Here is a 19,559-nt window from a genome sequence, read left to right as displayed (position 1 = left end):
AATCCCCCCAATGTCCCCAATATCCCAAATCCCCCCATTTATCCCAAATCCCCCAAATGTCCCCAAACCCCCCAAACATCCCCAAATCCCCCCCATACCCCAAATCCACCCATTTATCCCAAATCCCCCAAATATCCCAAATCCCCCCAGTGTCCCCAAATCCCCCAAATATCCCAAATCCCCCCATTTATCCCAAATCCCCCCAATGCCCCCCAATCCCCCCCGACCCCCATCCCCCTCCCTCCCCCCCCAGGGGTCTCCGTGTCCGGGTGGGCGAGGACGACCTGCGGCGCAGGGAGGGGTCCGAGCAGGAGCGGCGGGTGGTCCAGGGCGTCCCGCACCCCGATTTCGACCCCTCCTCGCTGGACAACGACCTGGCGCTGCTGCGGCTCGAGCGGCCCGTCCGGCTCGGCCCCGCCGTGGCCACCGAGCCCCTGCCCCGCTCCTGCGCCCCCCCGGGCACCCCCTGTCTGCTCTCGGGGTGGGGCACGGTCACCTCCCCCCAGGGTGAGAAACGGGGGGAAGGGGGGAAGGGGGTAAAACTGGGGGAAACAATTAGGGGAGGAAAGTGGGGCAACGGGGGAACGGGGGAAATGGGGGGAAATGGGGGGAAAATGGGGGAAAAATGGGGGAAAATGGGGGGAAATGGGGGAAAATGGGGGGAAATGGGGGGAAAGTAGGAGGAAAAATGGGGAGAAAAATGGGGGAAAAATGGGGGGAAAATGAGCGGGAAAAATGGGGGGAAAATGGGGGGAAAATGGGGGAAAAATGGGGGAAAAATAGGGGTGAAAATGAGGAAGAAATGAGGGGAAAAATGGGGGGAAAATGGGAGAAAAAAGTAGAAAAAAGGGGGGGAAAATGGGGGGAAGGAAAACCGGGGGGGAAATGGGGGAAGGGGGTAAAATGGGGGGAAAAAACATTAAGGGGAAAATGGGGCAAGGGACTAAGGGGGGAAATGGTGGGAAAGGGGCAGGGAAAATGGGGGGCCAGAACAGTGGGGAGGGGGGGTACGGAATGGGGGAAAATGGGGGGGAAATGGGGGGAAAAATTAAGGGGAAAATGGGGGAAATGGGGGGGAAAGGCGGGAAATGGGGGGAGATGGGGGAAAATGGGGGAAAATGGGGGGAAATGGGGGGGAAGGGGAGGAAATGGGGGAAAATTAAGGGGAAAATGGGGGAAAATGGGGCGAAATGGGGGGGGAAATGGGGAAAAATGAGGGGAAAAGGGAGGAGATGGGGAAATGGGGGGGAAATTAAGGGGAAAATGGGGGAAAATGGGGGGAAATGGGGGGGAAATGGGGGAAAATGAGGGGAAAAGGGGGGAGGTGACATGGGGGGGAGGGAATGGGGGGAAATTGGGGGAGTGAAATGGGGGGGAAAGGCGGGAAATGGGGGGAGATGGGGGAAAATGGGGGAAAATGGGGGGAAATGGGGGGGAAGGGGAGGAAATGGGGGAAAATTAAGGGGAAAATGGGGGAAAATGGGGCGAAATGGGGGGGAAATGGGGAAAAATGAGGGGAAAAGGGAGGAGATGGTGGGAAATGGGGGGGAGACGGGGGGGGGAGGAAGGTGTCCCCTCCCCCCTTGACCCTTCCCCCTCCTTTGGCCCCTCCCCGCCCGCAGTGACCCTCCCGGACCGCCTGATCTGCGCCGACGTGCGGGTGCTGCCGGACCGGCTCTGCCGCCAGGCCTACCCCCAGAGGGTCACCCCCAACATGTTCTGCGCCGGCGTCCCCAACAGCCGCGTCGACTCCTGCCAGGTGACGCCCCAAACCCCCCCAAAAATAGGCCACGCCCCCCAAAATTCGCCCCGCCCCCCCCCAAGTCTCCCCTCCCCCTGCCCGAATCCAAACGGGACGGATTCGGCATCAAATTTAAGGGGTTTGACCTCAAAATCAGGCCTGAGCCACGCCCAGGAAGTCAAGACACGCCCACAAGCTCGAGACATGCCCATAAAATCAAGACACGCCCACAAAAAATAGGCCACGCCCTCCAAAGCCTCCCCAAAGAAACCCGATGAATTTGGCACCATAATTGGGGGTTTGGCCTCAAAATCAGGCCTGAGCCACGCCCAGAAAGCCAAGACACGCCCACGAACTCAGGACACACCCACAAGCTTAAGACATGTGCCCTAGAAGAGGCCACGCCCCCAAACTTGCCCCTCCCCCTGACCAAATTGCAACCCTCCCCCTCAAAGTGTCCCCTCCCCCCCGCCCAGGTGTCCCCTCCCCCCTCAAAGTGTCTCCCCCACCCTCGGGGTCCCCCTTTTGACCTCAGGGTGTCCCCCCCCAAAAATGTCCCCCCCCAAAAGTGTCCCACCCCCAAAGTGCCCCCCCACCCTTCGGGGTGTCCCCCCACCCTTTGGGGTGTCCCCTTTGACCTCAGGGTGTCCCCTCCCCCCCCCAGGGCGTGTCCCCCTCCCCCCTCAAAGTGTCCCCCCTGTCCCCCCCCTTTAGGGTGACTTGGGGTGACCCTTCTGACCTTGGGGTGACCCCCCTGACCTCGGGATGTCCCCTCTGACCTCGGGGTGACCCCTCTGACCTCGGGATGACCCCCCTGACCTCAGGATGTCCCCTCTGTCCCCCCCCCACTGTTAGGGTGACTCGGGGTGACCCCCCTGACCTCGGGATGTCCCCTCTGACCTCGGGGTGACCCCTCTGACCTCGGGATGTCCCCCCTGACCTCGGGATGTCCCCTCTGACCTCGGGGTGACCCCCCTGACCTCGGGGTGACCCCCCGACCTCGGGATGTCCCCTCTGTGTCCCCCCTGTCTCCCCCCCTTTAGGGTGACTCGGGGGGTCCCCCTGACCTCGGGGTGACCCCTCTGTCCCCTCCCCCCTTTAGGGTGACTCGGGGGGTCCCCCTGACCTCGGGGTGACCCCTCTGTCCCCTCCCCCCTTTAGGGTGACTCGGGGGGTCCCCCCTGACCTCGGGGTGACCCCTCTGTCCCCTCCCCCCTTTAGGGTGACTCGGGGGGTCCCCTCTCGTGCAACGGGACCCTCCAGGGCATCGTGTCCTGGGGGCTCCAGACCTGCGCCCTGCCCGGGCACCCGGGGGTCTACACCAGGGTCTGCCGGTACCTCCGGTGGATCCTGAACACCATGGAGAGCTACTGAGGGACCCTGGGGACACCCTGCGGACGAGGGGACACGGGGGGACATCGTGGGGACACCCTGGGGACGTGGGGGGGACATCGTGGGGACACCCTGGGGACGTGGGGGGGGGACATTTGGGGACATCGTTGGGACACCCTGGGGCATGTGGGGGACCTCCTGGGGACACGTGGGGACACCCTGGGGACGTGGGGACACGGGGGGACATCGTGGGGACACCCTGGGGACGTGGGGACATGGGGGGGACATCGTGGGGACACCCTGGGGACGTGGGGACATCGTGGGGACATGGGGGGGACACGGGGAGGGGGGACATGGGGGTCAGCACCAGGGTCTGCAGGGACCTCAGGTGGATCCAGGAGACCATGGACAGGGACTGGGGGACACTGGGGACACCCTGGGGACGTGGGGACATCGTGGGGACACCCTGGGGACACCCTGGGGATGTGGGGACACTGTGGGGACACGGGGGGAACACGGGGAGGGGGGACAGGGGGGTCAGCACCAGGGTCTGCAGAGACCTCAAGTGGCTCCAGGAGACCATGGACAGGAATTAGGGGATGTGGGGACACCCTGGGGATGTGGGGACATCCTGGGGACATCGTGGGGACACCCTGGGGACGTGGGGACATCCTGGGGACATGGGGGGGACACGGGGAGGGGGGACATGGGGGTCAGCACCAGGGTCTGCCGGTACCTCCGGTGGATCCTGAACACCATGGACAGCTACTGAGGGACCCTGGGGACACCCTGCGGACGTGGGGACACCCAGGGGACATCGTGGGGACACCCAGGGGACGTGGGGACATCCTGGGGACATCGTGGGGACACCCTGGGGACGTGGGGACATGGGGGGGACATCGTGGGGACACCCTGGGGATGTGGGGACACCCTGGGGACATCATGGGGACACCCAGGGGATGTGGGGACATCGGGGAGATATGGGGGGGACACGGGGAGGGGGGACATGGGGGTCAGCACCAGGGTCTGCAGGGACCTCAGGTGGATCCAGGAGACCATGGACAGGAATTGGGGGACACTGGGGACACCCAGGGGACATCGTGGGGACACCCTGGGGACATGGGGACATCCTGGGGACATCGTGGGGACACCCTGGGGATGTGGGGACATCCTGGGGACATCCTGGGGACACCCTGGGGATGTGGGGACATCCTGGGGACACAGGGGGGACACGGGGAGGGGGGACATGGGGGGTCAGCACCAGGGTCTGCAGGGACCTCACCTGGCTCCAGGACACCATGGACAGGAATTGGGGGACACTGGGGACACCCTGGGGATGTGGGGACATCAGGGGGACATCCTGGGGATGTGGGGACATCCTGGGGACACCCTGGGGACATGGGGACATCCTGGGGACACCCAGGGGATGTGGGGACATCGTGGGGACACGGGGGGAACATGGGGAGGGGGGACAGGGGGGTCTACACCAGGGTCTGCAGGGACCTCAGATGGATCCAGGAGACCATGGACAGGAATTGGGGGACACTGGGGACACCCTGGGGATGTGGGGACACCCAGGGGACACCCTGGGGATGTGGGGACATCGTGGGGACATCGTGGGGACACCCAGGAGATGTGGGGACATCGGGGGGACATGGGGGGGACACGGGGAGGGGGGACATGGGGGTCAGCACCGGGGCCTGAGGTGGCTCCAGGACACCAAGGACAGGGATTGGGGGACACTGGGGACATGGGGGGGACACCCAGGGGACGTGGGGACACTGGGGACACGGGGGGGACACCCAGGGGATGTGGGGACACTGGGGACACGGGGGGGACACCCAGGGGACGTGGGGACACCCAGGGTGTCGCTGATAATGTCGGAACGGCCAAAGCGACATGAAAAAAGGTTCCAGCAAAGTTTATTCCAAGGAAAAAGCAGGGACAGCGGGGCTGCTGCACAGCCCCTGAAGCACAGTTCTTGAACACACGTAACGCACACGGATGGGACAGTTCAGACTTTCACTCCAGAATTCTTACAGCCAATAGGTGCATTTTCTAAACTCTACTTTCTCACCACAACTTTGCTCTTTCTCAAAACAGCCCAGTTCTTTCCCACAACGGCCCCGAGCACCTGCTCTTATTTTTCTCTCATGTTGATGTTCTTCCCAACCACTCTCCTTGTTCTCGTGAGACAGTGCCCCTGTTCCCGTGAGACAGTGTTCTCTGTTCCCACGGGACAGCTTCCTCAGGGTGCATCAGTTTGTTGTCGGGATCAGGGCCTGCATTTTCAGTCCTCTCTTTCAGCCCATCTCAGGGGGATACTTTGATCTGGGCACCATCTCTTGCTTCGTCAGAGTGTGCCAAGGTGCCGACGGACCCTCTGTCACCCCTGACAACTCCCCCTCTTTGAATTTGTGCTACAGAGATGGCCTTCACAGGCTGCTGCAGGGCCCTTTCAACAGGCTGATCAAACAGGGCATCGTTAACAGCACGGCCACAATAATTACCAAAATCAGCAATCCTGTCTTTACGATGGACAACAGCCAACCAGACAAACCCCCTTTACCAAACAACTCACTCGACCAATCCCACCCATCCTCAATTTGTAATTTGCAGACACCTTCTTTCAAAAGCTGAGTGCTTCTGTGCATGGACTCACTGTGGTCCGACAGATTCCTGCAACACATTCCCTCAGAATCCCGACACTCCTGTGAAGTATTTTTAAGTCTACACACACATCTATGTCTACACAGCTTCTCTCTCACACAACCCCTCTTCAGTCATTCCTTGGTGGCCACCTCAGGCACTCTTCACTCACACATAGCTGAATTTCTATTATACTTCTACATTTTAATCACACCCTTTGCATTTGAAGTCGTTATTGGCCGTGCACTTCTCAGTTTGTCACCTTTGGCAGTCACGTCCAACACCTGTGCCTGGCCTGAGAAGGAATACATACAAGGAATATAAAATTAACAAATTTAAATGAGATCTACAACGATTTAGCGTCTGTTTATGCACCTGCATGGTCTCCTTCCCCCCTTTTCATGTTTTAAAATGTTCATTTGATGTGTGAAATGTTTTCTTGACAACAATTTGTCCTAGAAGTGAGTTGGGAATCTCTGCATAATTGTTTTAGCTCTGGAAAACCAGCAAATTGCAACATTACTTGTCCTTACAGCTTTTCAAAGCTCCCTAAATTGTGGAGAATTAAAGCAATGTCTGAGTTCCGTGAGTAATGTGTGACTGGCAGCAACACGTGATTTCTGTCTATAGTCGGTACCCAGACAAATGAAAAGATAAATCACTGTCACAGGCTGCCAATGCAGCCTGAAATTCAGGGTCTCCTGTGAGAAGTCAGTCCAAGTCGTCTCCGATGTCTGGGGTGTAATTAACTCTCAGCTCTTGTTCATCTGCTTCCTTTAGTTGTTCTTCACCTTTAATAGAAAACTCACACATTTGTTATTAATAGTTCAGTCAGTTTTGAGTGGGTGTCGTGGGTAATTTTGCAGTTTGTCTTTGAGGCTGAAGGCCTAGTGATGATTCTTGGCAGTGTAATTCTCTCTGTAGGAGACAGGTTCCATGGCTTGGTTTGATGAATTTTCTCCTGGAGCATTCTTCAGTCCTGCTTCTCAAAGAACATTGGTTAGAGCAATCACATTTAGTTTTTGCTCATCTTTTTAGGTCTCTAACTTCTGTATTTCCTTTTCCTTTGCTTTTGTCATTTTGAGCAGCATTTTATCACGCTGTACTGCAGAAACATCCTCTCCTGTTGTAAAGGAAAACTCTGAATTTCAGGAAGGTCACTGTAACTTCAATAAAAGCAAATAGCAGCTTTCATTATGAAGAAACAATTGGCTCTTCAAAATCCCAGCATATGGAAATCTCTCAGAGGATGGGATCACTGATTTTGATGAGGGTCTTAGTTGCATAATTGGATTAAATACAGTTTTGCATCTTTTACTTTTCTTTTACCAAGCCACGCAGGGCTTGGGATTTGAACAGGATTCACAAATTCATAGGGCAGATTCCTGCCTCTCTGAATGTAAAAATGAAACTGGAGAACAGTCACGTCCTTTTGGAACTTAAGCAGAATCACCCAGCCTCTGAAACGATATGATCAGCCAGGATTTATGAGCAGCTAATTCTGAATTTTCGCTGATGTTTATATATTTTTCTGGGATACGCGTGAAAACTTTAAACATCTTATTTAAACAAAATAGGCGTAACAGTTTAACTTACATCCATGTATTTAAGAAGTTAACACTCCTAAAGTCGCTCTCAACTTTAGCAATTTGCATAAAGCCACAGTAAAACTCGCTCAGGTTGTTTTAAACCAGGGTTTGCTCATAGGAGTGAACCAGGGGACCCAGGATGCACCTGGCAAAGCAGCAACAGCTCTGCTTTGAGCTTCTCACCTGAGAACAGGGACACCCCTCTGCTGCTTAGCACAGGGACAGGACAGACGCAGCTGAAACTTGAAACACTGCCTGTTGTCAGGCACTTTCCTGTGTTATATCTTTAGATTTTCTCTCTCCTGCCACAAAGGTGGAAACTTCCAGCTAGAAACAGTTTATTTATTTTTTCCCTTTTTTTCCCTCTGGCAAAAACTGCCCCTGTCAAATAAGATATTTTCGAGCTAGGTATCCCACCAAGTAGAGTCCACCTTAAAGCTTCCTCAGCAGTCTCAGAAAACCAACCTGTCAAATGCAGAAGCAGCAAAAGAATGTTGACAGAGCTGTTTGAGCGGGGGGGAGAGGGAAGGAAGAGCAGCTGTGCTCAGAGCTCTGCTGGAGAATCTCTCCCCCCACACACACTGGAATTTTCTCATCACAGGCAGTTGTCAGCAGTTACTTTAAAAACTCCATTTCTCCCTTACATTTATGTGTGTATTTTAAACATTTATGTGTGTATTTTAAAACAAGTTTGCTTAGTTTAATGAACAACTTCAGAAAACAGTCAGTGAGACCATGTTGTGAAATTGTAAGACAATTGCTTTCTCCAATCAGAAGGTTACAAAGCTGCAATCTCTACAAAACAGGATATTTTGATTCCCCTCCCAGCTCTGAGGGAGTGAATAAAGTTCCTGCTTAGTTACCAAGCAGCAGACCGTCTCTACCATGTGAAATAAAACCTGTTTCTCTCCCTGGCAAGGCTGAATCTTTTCAAGGGAAGGCTTTTTACTTTTCTTTTTTCCTTTTTCTCCGGGCAAAGAACTTTGTTTCTTCACATACACGCACACACAGAGTAACAATAATATTGTGAGCTCACAAAAACACGTTCACAGTTAACACGAGAATGAACAGAAATATCAGAAGGCAGCTTTTTGCCCCCCCTTTTCTTCCCACCCCCCGGTTGGGATCGTCGTCTTCAGGCTTCCCTGACACCAAACCTGATCTGTTGCATATTTTTCTGTGTTTTATCTTGCACACATTGTGAGACTGAAACAGCCAATCAGTACATGAACAAAAAACAGGTAACTCAGGCTGTGAATAAGCAAGAAAAGGAGGTAGATGCTGACTTTTGAGTTCAAAGGCTTATACAGGGACGGGCTTTGCTGTCTTGTTTTCTGCCCAGCTCCCACTGTTCGAATTTATCTCTGTCCCTCTCCATTCCCTTATATATCTTGATTGGAATTCCTTTCCTTAGTTGTTTTCTCAGTGGAGTTATCTGGTGGAAAACCTGCTTTTTCTGCAGCGGTGGCAATGGAGAGGGGGGGTCCTTACTTCTTTTCTGTCTCCGGGAGTGAATTATTAAATTTTTCTGCATTTTTTTGCTTGGAGGTGCAGTCCAAGGACAATTTGTTACATCGGCAACCTGCTCATCTTTCTGGGCAACTGCGTTTCAGAGTTTTAGTTCTTATATGAATTATTGCACAGATCGTTGCCTCCCGTGCTCTTCTAAATCTTTCAAAGTCTCACGGAGCAAAGTGTCAGGCAAACACACGAAATGCAACTTAACGAAGGAGCCTCAAAGCCTTATTTCCAGCACTGTGACAGCACACGTCGTAAATTAAATTCAGCAGCCTTGACATTCTTTTGGTAAGGAGGGATTTCCATGTGGATAGAACCACACTTTCCTCCTTCGTTATGTGCTGTCCCCTTGTTAAAATACAGTCCCCGGTGGCACCCCCGTTAGTTTACCTAAGGAGGGTCAAAAAGTTCAGGTTTGGCAGGAACCAGCCCCGCTCTCAATCTTCACCGGGCTCCGTTCCCCCCGTGCCTCGCCCCACAGGCCCAATCTCTCCATGGGAGAGAAAATCCTCTGCTCCTTCCCCCTCCAGGAGGGAAGTCAGGGCAGCTCCGCGATTGGAGATGAATCCGTCTTCAACGCTGCAATCAATCACGTCGGGGGCACCCAGGGGACGTGGGGACACCCTGGGGACGTGGGGACACCCAGGGTGTCGCTGAAAGCGTCGGAACGGCCAAAGCGACACGAAAAAAGGCTCCAGCAAAGTTTATTCCAAGGAAAAAGCAGGGACAGCGGGGCTGCTGCACAGCCCCTGAAGCACAGTTCTTGAACACACGTAACGCACACGGATGGGACAGTTCAGACTTTCACACCAGAGTTCTTACAGCCAATAGGTGCATTTTCTAAACTCTACTTTCTCACCACAACTTTGCTCTTTCTCAAAACAGCCCAGTTCTTTCCCACAACGGCCCCGAGCACCTGCTCTTATTTTTCTCTCATGTTGATGTTCTTCCCAACCACTCTCCTTGTTCTCGTGAGACAGTGCCCCTGTTCCCGTGAGACAGTGTTCTCTGTTCCCACGGGACAGCTTCCTCAGGGTGCATCAGTTTGTTGTCGGGATCAGGGCCTGCATTTTCAGTCCTCTCTTTCAGCCCATCTCAGGGGGATACTTTGATCTGGGCACCATCTCTTGCTTCGTCAGAGTGTGCCAAGGTGCCGACGGACCCGCTGTCACCCCTGACACCAGGGGACACGGCAGGGACACGGGGACACTGTGGAGAACATCTTGGCCACCATGGAGTGCATCTGGGCCACCATAGAGAAGATCTGGGCCACCATGGGGGACAGCTGGGCTATCGTGGAGGACAGCTGGGCCACCATGGGGAAGATCTGGTGGTGGGGAGTGGCTGTAGTTACTGCTTTATTTATGTATTTTTTTTTATTTTGGGGCGTGGGAGGCAGAGGGGGCCGGAGAAGGGATGTTGGGGGGGTGCTGGTGTTGTTTGTTTCCCTTTTCCAGCACTGCATTTTGGTTTGGTTTGGTTTTTACTTGTCAGTTTTCCAATGAAATAAATCTCTGCAGACATGGAGCTGCCATCCTGCAAAGGCCGGGCCCCCCCACTGCTGCAACGCACAGACACAGACAAAGAGATACAGACACACAGAGACTCCCAGACAGACACACAGACACACACACAGAGTGCAGGGGTAGAAAACCTTCCAAGAAACACCGAGGGTGGAAAACCTTAATGCCCACTCAAGGAAACTCTCACTGCCAGGGAAAAGCTTTAACGTGGGAAGAAACAACTTTCTCCTGCAGGGTGCTGCGATGTTTTCTTTATCTGCTGCCCGGAGGTAACTCCCTTGCTCCAAGCGATAAAACCCTCACAGAGGTGCCTGGGCCCCCCCAGGGGGGTCAGGCAGGTCCCAAACACAGGGGAGTGTGAGAAATAGAAACCCAGCCGGGCAATTTCCAATCAGAATTTTATTATATGATAAAAGCAAATTCAGCGCTGGCTGATCAGGGAAGGGGTTCAACAACTCCCCACGCCTGTCACACCCAAAGAAGACATTTGTTCTACATTTATTTCCAGCTACTACGTGAATATTCATTATACATAAGTATAAACATTACACATTGTTAGGTCAGACTGAACTGTGGGCAGTTGAGATAAAAAGCTTAGAGAATGGGGAAAAGCTTTTTAGCACGTGGAGAGGGGTGGGGAACCTGAAACTGTTTGAAGTGATAAAACTTTACGTAACTACTCCATAATGGTAAGAATAGGAGGTAAAACTAAGTGTCTATTTAGATAAAACAAACTGCAAAGGAGTGTATACTTATAACCTGTAACTGTTTGAAGTGATAAAACTTTATGTAACTACTCTATAACAGTAAGAATAGGAAGTAAAGCTAGATGTCTATTTAGATAAGACAGGTTGCAAAAAGAGTGTGTGTAAAGATAATTTTGAGCTTGCTACTTTCAAACTGTATAAAAGGCTATGTTATTTCCTGGCTCGGCGGAGTGCTCTGGGGAGGACACCTACCCCTTTGCATTCCCCGGCCGTAATAAAAGTGCTTTTCAGATTGGCAGAGGTTTCTTTGAATCACTGGGGCGGCGGCAGCGCCGGGGCGAGGAGGAGGCGGCGCGGGGGGAGGCGAAGGCGTTCGGCGCCGGGCGCGGAGCCCGGAGCAGAGGGGAGGCCGGGCACGGGCCGGGGGCGCTGCCGGCGGGGCCGGGCGGGGTCTCTGTGCGAGGCACAGCTGGGGTTGCGTCGCTGGGTGTCAGAGACTGAAATGGTTAATGATTTATGCATTCTAGGAGACTTTTGCAGGCTTTTGACTATTGATACATCTGACGAGCAATCAGGTCCCTCCCTCTGCTAATCTTGAAAGGCGGGAACCAGGCGAGACACAAAAGCTCAGCACACAGACCTAGGAGATGTTGGAGGCTCGAGGCACTAACCATGGCTATAACCCATAACTTCTTGGAGTGTGGGGGCTTCCCTCCTTCACCCCCAGCAGATCAAGGCCACCACTTCAACTGACAGACATGGAAGCATCGCTGGACCCCGTGGGCGGTGACTATGGACATCTGTCCACTCTCAGCTTTTCTTTCTCTTACTCTCCCTTGCTCTTATCCTGTCTTTCTCTCCTCCCCAGAAAGGTTATGACAGCACCCAAAAATGTTAACTTACCTATTGATTCAAAATTGTTAAAATAAACCTTGCTAATATGTTTTATGACACCGGTTATTTAGTTTCACTTTAATCCACCCCAAGGGAATTATTGATAAAAACCTGAGTTACCCCCCTCTCCCCTTTTCCTGGGGTGGGTCGTAACAGCTGGGAGCCTTTTTGGTGCTGTGGGGTCGCCCCGATAAGGGAAGACGTTAAGTTGCTGTGGAGAATGTTATAGGTAAATAAACCAAATCAAAATTTAGCAGCAAAATTTATTGTGAGATTATTATATAAAGTGCCGATAAGCAAATCAGCGCGCTGGGCGGCCTGGAGAGACCCCTGCTCCCCACCGGCCCACAAGCCCAATAAAAACAAACCACAACTTTTATACTTTTTCAACTCCCCCTCCCATAGTCACTTGTTAGCTCTCGATTGGGCTTGGGTTCGCGGGCGTCGTTCTGGTTGGTTCTGTTGTGGGCCAGGGACTTTCCATCAGTACTTTCCATCGATAGCTTTAATTAGCCCAATGTCCTTGGAGCTGACTATGGGAAGGTGTCCAGATGGTCCAGATGTTCTCCTTGGCTCCTTCTTTATCATGTCCATCCTTGACCCTCTGATCCTCGTTCTCTTCTTCTTTCCTAATGAGTAACTTAGACAATATTTTTAGAAAAGCAGGATATGGTATACGTGCTCAGTAAAGCAAGATACTCCATCTTTGCCAACTTGGGAACTGCCAGTTGCAGGACAGTCAACTTATAATAATAATACAGCAGTTAACTATTCCGCAGCTTACAACTCCCCAGTCCCAACCAAGCATTAGCTATAATATACAATATATGTGTTTTTTTGATGAGCAAATTATTTTATCATTGCTTACTTATTACGAGAAGATGTTCCGCTGCTGCTGCTAAGGGAACATTGAAGCTGCAGAGCTGAATCAGTGCAGTTCTCAGGTTCCGGGGCGGTCGCTAAGGGAGCAGCCATGTTGGCGGGGAGCAGCCAATGGGGAGGTGCCCAGGGACAGCCAATGGGAAAGCTGCGGGATGGCGGGAAGGGGCGGGCAGCCAATGGGAGAGCGCGCGGTGCAGCCAAGCGTAACCAATAGACAACCAATGGGACACCGAGCAGCCAATGAGGAGCTGCCGCCAGGGGCCGGTGCTGAGAGACTGCGCATGCTCCGAGAGCGAGGGGACAGTTCGGAGAGAGGAAGACTCTGAGCCTTCATCCCCTACGACCGCCCGGGACGGCCACGGGAGAGAAGCGCGCAGGCGGCAGAAGCGTGTGCCGAGATTGACATCGAACACCGCCCAGTCTCGGGTAGGTCATGAATATGTAAAATGCGCGATGAATGTGTATGAGTAGTTGTAGACAAGGGAAGCTGTGAGGGGGGAGGGTGTGCGCGTGTTAGTGGGAGGTGTTCTGTTTTCGCCCTGCGCCGTAATAAACAAACAGCGGCTTAATAGGACCTGTGGCTGTTGGGTTTTCCTACCGTCGGCTTTTCCCGGCCTCAGTTCCGGCCAGCCAGGCGGGAGTCACCCTGCGCTCGGCTGCAGACTCCGCTGGAGGCAGGGACTCCCTGGGGCGCCCTGGGGATTTTGCCGAAGGGACTCCTCACTTCGCTGGGCTCGCTGCGGGAGCAGACGGGGACCTCTGCGACCAATTGAAGGTATTTGTTTCGTATAATTTGGTTTCGGGTGACCGGTCATTGGAAAGTACCTGTAAGTCGCTTTCTGTTTCGGAGTTCGTGTGTGTCCCGGTAAATTGTCTCTGTTTCGGAGTTCGTGTGTCCCGGTAAATTGTTTCTGTTTCGGAGTTCGTGTGTCCCGGTAAATTGTTTCTGTTTCGGAGATCGTGTGTGTCCCGGTAAATTGTTTCTGTTTCGGAGATCGTGTGTGTCCCGGTAAATTGTTTCTGTTTCGGAGTTCGTGTGTGTCCCGGTAAATTGTTTCTGTTTCGGAGATCGTGTGTGTCCCGGTAAATTGTTTCTGTTTCGGAGGTCGTGTACGGTGTGTAAGGCAAAGCTTGTGGGTCTTAATAAATTATTTCAGGAGTTTGGTGAGTGCAGTGCGTGTGAAGTATAGCTCTCAGTGTCCGGTGTAGCTGCTGTGAGAGAAGTTTTCTTATTGTCTTGTAGCACGGATTTTAATGGGCACGTGTTGGCATCTGAGTGTCTGGGGTAGATGCTGCGAGTGAGAGAAGTTTTGTTCTTATCTTGCAGCAGCGATTTTAATCGGCGCATGTTGGCATCAGAGCGTCTGGTGTGAGTGCAGTGAGTGAGAGAAGTTTCCTTGTTTTATAGCACTGATTTTAATCGGCACGTGTTGCTATTTCAGTGTCTGGTGTAGGTGCTGTACTATGAGCAAAGTTTTACTCTTGTCTTGTAGCAGCGATTTTAATGGGCACGCGTTGCCATTTCAGTGTCTGGTGTGGGTATTGTGAATGGCAAAAGTTGTCTTATGTTTTTGTGACACGAGTTTTAATCAGCAGCTGTTAATACCTTAGTGTCTGATACAAGGAGTGCGGCCAGAAAAGACTTTTTTCTTGTTCTGTGACACTAATTTTAATTGGCACTGATTAATATGTCAGTGTCTGGTGTAGGCAGTGTGATGAGGAGAAGTTTTTATTATCATCCGTGGCGCTGATTTTCATCAGCTTCCGACAATTTATTTCCCACATTTCCTAACTAAAAGAGTTGCGTTTAAGGGTTGGTAAAAGGGCACCTGTTGGCATCTGAGTGTCTGGCATAAGTGGTGTGAGTGAGAGAAGATTTTTTTCTTATCCTGTAGCACCGATTTTAATCGGCAGGTGTTGGCATCTGAGTGTCGGGTGTACGTATTGTGAGAGCAGTATTCTTAAAACAGTGATTTTAATCAACAGGTGTTGGCGTCTGAGTGTGGGGCTGTGAGAGAAGTCGTTATTGTCTTGTAGCACCGATTTTAATGGGCACGTGTTGGCGTCTGAATGTCCGGTGTAGGTAGTGTGAGAGCAGTGTTCTTGTCCTGTAGCAGGGATTTTAATCAGCGGGTGTTGGCATCTCAGTGTCTGGTGTGGCTGCTGCGAGTGAGAAATTTTTTCTTGTCCTGCAGCAGCGATTTTAATCGACACTGTGATAAACTGAGAAAATGATTCGAGCTGATTAAGAGAAAACAGTGTAAGGTCAATATGACCCGAAGAGAAAAGAAAAACAAGTCATAAAACTTAATTGGGCCCCTATAAAGAGATAAAACAAGTTACTTCCCTTTTACCCTGTGTAGGATTTATAGTGAGAGAATTTTGTTTAGTTAGCTAGATAATAGCACCTTTCTTAAAATTTATAACTTTGTGGAGATAACAAGCGAACATCTGCTGAAAGTCTGATTTAACAATGTGTAATGTTTATACTCGTGTACCTAACAATGCGTAACGTTTATACTTATGTATAATGAATATTCACGTAGTAGCTGGAAATAAATGTAGAACAAATGTCTTCTTTGGGTGTGACAGGCGTTGGGAGTTGTTGGACCCCTTCCCTGATCACCCAGCGCTGAATTTGCTTTTATCATATAATAAAATTCTGATTGGAAATTGCCCGATTGGGTTTCTCTTTCTCACAGACACGTGTTGGTATTTTATTGTCTGGGTTAGATGCTGTGAGTGAGAAAAGTTTCCTTTTAGTCCTGTAGCATCGGTTTTAATCGGGATATGTTGGCGTCTCTGCAGTAGATGCTGTGAGAGCAGTTTTCTTGTGTTCTAGCAGCGATTTTAATCGGGAGCTGTTGGCTGAGTGTCCGGTGTGAGTGCTGTGAGTGAGAGAAGTTGTCTTGTAGGAGCAATTTTAATCGGCACGTGTTGGCAGCTGAGTGTCTGGCATAAGTGGTGCGAGTGAGAGAAGATTTTTTTTTTCTTGTCTTGTAGCAGCGATTTTAATGGGCACGTGTTGGCATCTCGGTGTCTGGGGCAGGTGCTGCGAGTGAGAGAAGATTTTTTCTTCTACTGCAGCACCGATTTTAATGGGCACGTGTTGGTATTTGAGTGTCTGGTGTGGCTGCTGCGAGTGAGAAATTTTTTCTTGTCCTGCAGCAGCGATTTTAATGGACACGTGTTGGTATTTTATTGTCTCGGTTAGATGCTGTGAGTGAGAAAAGTTTTCTTTTTGTCCTGTAGCATCGATTTTAATGGGCAGTTGTTGGCGTCTGAGTGTCTGGTGGGGGTGGTGTGAGTGAGAGGTTTTGTTATTGTCTTGTAGCACCGATTTTAATCGGGATATGTTGGCGTCTCTGCAATAGGTGCTGTGAGAGCAGTTTTCTTGTGTTCTAGCAGCGATTTTAATGGGCACGTGTTGGCATCTCGGTGTCTGGGGTAGGTGCTGTGAGTGAGAGAAGATGTTTTCTTGTCTTGTAGCAGCGATTTTAATCGGCACGTGTTGGCGTCTGAGTGTCTGGGGTAGGTGCTGCGAGTGAGAGAAGTTTCCTTGTCCTGTAACAGCGATTTTAGTCAGGAGGTGTTGGCATTTGAGTGTCTGGTGTGGGTGCTGCGAGTGAGAGAAGATTTTTTTCTTGTGCTGTAGCACCGATTTTAATCGGCAGGTGTTGGCATCTGGGTGTCTGATGTAGGTAGTGTGAGAGCAGTGTTCTTGTCTTGTGGCAGGGATTTTAATCAACACGTGCTGGCATCTGAGTGTCCAGTGTGAGTGCTGTGAGGGAGAGAAGTTGTCTTGTGTTGTACTACTAATTTTAATGGCCACGTGTTGGCATCTGAGTGTCTGGTAGGGGTGCTGTGAGTTGAGAGAAGATTTTTTTTCTTGTCTTGTAGCCCTGATTTTAATCGGCACGTGTTGGCATTTGAATATTTGGTGTAGTTACTATGATAACCATCTATAACGCAGCTGTCTCCTTTGAGAACACACGCAGGATCACCCTCGAGGAAAAAAGGCAGCGCAGAAAGAACCGTGTATTGCAGAATACACCATCTAAGGAGTCTTTCTGCTGTGCCTTTTGCAATCGGATTTGTCTGTCACGTATTGGCCTCATGAGCCACCAGCGTGCCTGTAGCAAATGTGGATAGAGCCTTCCCAAATCTCCGTTCGCGAAGCCCAGCCATGATGATGATGACTATGACAGCGGGGTTCTTGTCTTGTAGCACCGATTTTAATGACCAGTGTTGGCATCTCAGTGTCTGGTGTGGCTGCTGCGAGTGAGAGAAGATTTTTTTCTTGTCTTGTAGCACCGATTTTAATGGGCACGTGTTGGCGTCTGAATGTCCGGTGTAGGTACTGCGAGAGCAGTGTTCTTGTCCTGTAGCAGCGATTTTAATCAGCAGCTGTTGGCATCTCAGTGTCTGGTGTGGGTGCTGCGAGTGAGAAATTTTTTCTTGTTTTGCAGCACCGATTTTAATCGACACGTGTTGGTATTTTATTGTCTGGGTTAGGTGCTGTGAGTGAGAGATTTTTCCTTGTCCTGTAGCATCGATTTTAATGGGCAGTTGTTGGCATCTGAGTGTCTGGTGGGGGTGGTGTGAGTGAGAGGTTTTGTTATTGTTTTATAGCACCACTTTTAATCGGCACATGTTGGCGTCTCTGCAGTAGATGCTGTGAGAGCAAGTTTTTTGTGTTTTAGCAGCGATTTTAATCAGCAGGTGTTGGCATCTCAGTGTCCAGTGTGAGTGCTGTGAGTGAGAGAAGTTTTCTTGTCTTGTAGCAGCGATTTTAATCGACATGTGTTGGCGTCTGAGTGTCGGGGTAGGTGGTGCGAGTGAGAAAGGTTTCCTTGTCCTGTAGCAGCGATTTTAATGGGCACGTGTTGGCACCTCAGTGTCTGGCATAAGTGGTGCGACTGAGAGAAGATTTTTTTCTTCTCCTGTAGCAGCGATTTTAATCAGCAGGTGTTGGCATCTCAGTGTCTGGTGTGGCTGCTGCGAGTGAGAGATGATTTTTTTCTTGTCTTGTAGCACCGATTTTAATGGACACGTGTTGGTATTTTATTGTCTCGGTTAGATGCTGCGAGTGAGAAAAGTTTTCTTTTTGTTTTGCAGCACCGATTTTAATGGGCACGCGTTGGCATCTGAGTGTGGTGGGGGTGGTGTGAGTGAGAAGTTTCCTTGTTTTGTCTTGCAGCACCGATTTTAATCAGGAGGTGTTGGCACCTCAGTGTAGGTGCTGTGAGAGAAGTCTTGTTATTGTCTTATAGCAGCGATTTTAATTAGCAAGTGTTGGCATTTCGGTGTCTGGTGTAGGTAGTGTGAATGGGAAAAGTTTTCTTATTGTTTTGAGACACGAGTTTTAATTAACAGCTATTAACATCTTAATGTTTGCTGCAAGCAGTGTGGTAAGAAAAGGCTTTTTATTGTTCTGTAGCACTAATTTGAATTCGCACTTGTTATCATCTCAGTGTCTGGTGCAGGCAATGGGATTAGGAGTTTTTATTTTCTGTGGCACTAATTTTCATCAGCTTCCCAGTATTTATTTCCCGCACTTCCTAATTTAAAAAGCAGTTGTATTTAAGGGTTGATAAAAGGAAAGGAGGTAGGAAAGCACCTGTAAATTACTGTGGGAAATAGCCAGAGTAAGAAAGTTGTGAAAAAGAGTCCTCCGGGCTGTATTTTAAGCCGCTGGAGAGATCTGGGTGGTGTGAGTGGAAGTGGTGTCAATAAGGCTAACACGATTAAATCTTGCAGATAATGGTGGCCTTTGTATAAATGAGACGAGGGAGAAAGTTTGCTGCCGAATAGAACTTTAAATACACTTTTCAATTAATGTTATTTTTAAGGCATAGTGGAAAAGGGAATGAGGAAATATGTGGAGATAGGTTTTTCTGCTTGAGAATTGTCATGGTTTGAGATAGTCCCAAAATCCAATTCCCTAGCTCCATCCCCCCTCCCACATCTCAACCTAATGTGAGAGAGGTTTTTCCAGACAAAACACACCAGACTCCAAAGTGGGGGAAAGGGAAATATATTACAATGACTGTACAAATAAATACCATATCACATTATACACATGATCATAACTATCTCTACCATGACATATAGTATTTACAATGGATCAGATCTCTTCTCCAAATAAAAGTCCAGGAGGGAAAGAAGGACAGATCCCTTCCAGTCTCTGAACAGCAGCATCTTCTGAGGCAGCAGGTTTCTTCTCATCTCATGCAGCAGCTGATAGCTGGCTTTCTGCCAGCGTCCACGAGGGAGGTATTCAAGCTCCCCCGGCCCCATCGCCTCACAACCGAGGGGTCTTCCGTGGTCTTCGTAACCCCAGACAAGGTCGTATCACCACGTCATATCACGAAGACACAGGGGGGTCTTCGTGACGGTCTGGTATCTCTTGCAGGGCCTCTGTGCCCTGTCTCTCAGGCTGCCACCGTGGCAGCAGTGCGAGGGGGGGAAGCCAAGGTCAACTCCCCCTGCATTCCTCTCGGAGCTCTCTAGCTCCTTTCTACAGTGCATGTCGCACTTCAAGGCTCTTTCAAGTAAGAGTCCATCATCTTCCTCCTTCCAGGAGGTCTCAAAGGAGTTGTGGGGATCTGGTATCAGTCTTACCCCCAAGAACTCTGTAGCTCTCAGCTGCTGGCTCTCCTTTCCTCGACTCTCCTTCCAGGAGTCTCCTCTGCAGTGCTGCATGTTGCTTCTGCTGCTTCTT

At 50.9% G+C, this 19,559-nt stretch overlaps 1 protein-coding gene across 1 annotated transcript in view; it reads left to right on the top strand.

Moving 5' to 3' along the window:
* LOC113997052 (kallikrein-14-like) overlaps positions 1 to 3,180 on the top strand; it is a 6,900-nt gene extending 3,720 nt beyond the window's left edge. The window contains exons 2-4 of the mRNA XM_039389397.1: positions 254 to 507; positions 1,623 to 1,759; positions 2,963 to 3,180. Of these exons, the coding sequence (XP_039245331.1) occupies positions 254 to 507; positions 1,623 to 1,759; positions 2,963 to 3,115 (544 nt within the window). The 3' untranslated portion in view covers positions 3,116 to 3,180. The remainder of the gene's footprint in view (positions 1 to 253; positions 508 to 1,622; positions 1,760 to 2,962) is intronic.
* The last annotated feature ends 16,379 nt before the right edge of the window (positions 3,181 to 19,559 follow it).

This window comes from Pipra filicauda, unplaced genomic scaffold, assembly GCF_003945595.2.
Source record: "Pipra filicauda isolate LSUMZ 115617 unplaced genomic scaffold, ASM394559v2 scaffold725_size179387_pilon, whole genome shotgun sequence".
Classification (NCBI taxonomy): Eukaryota; Metazoa; Chordata; class Aves; order Passeriformes; family Pipridae; genus Pipra; species Pipra filicauda.
Note: the sequence above shows the minus strand (reverse complement) of the source record. Positions and strands in the feature narration are given on the sequence as shown.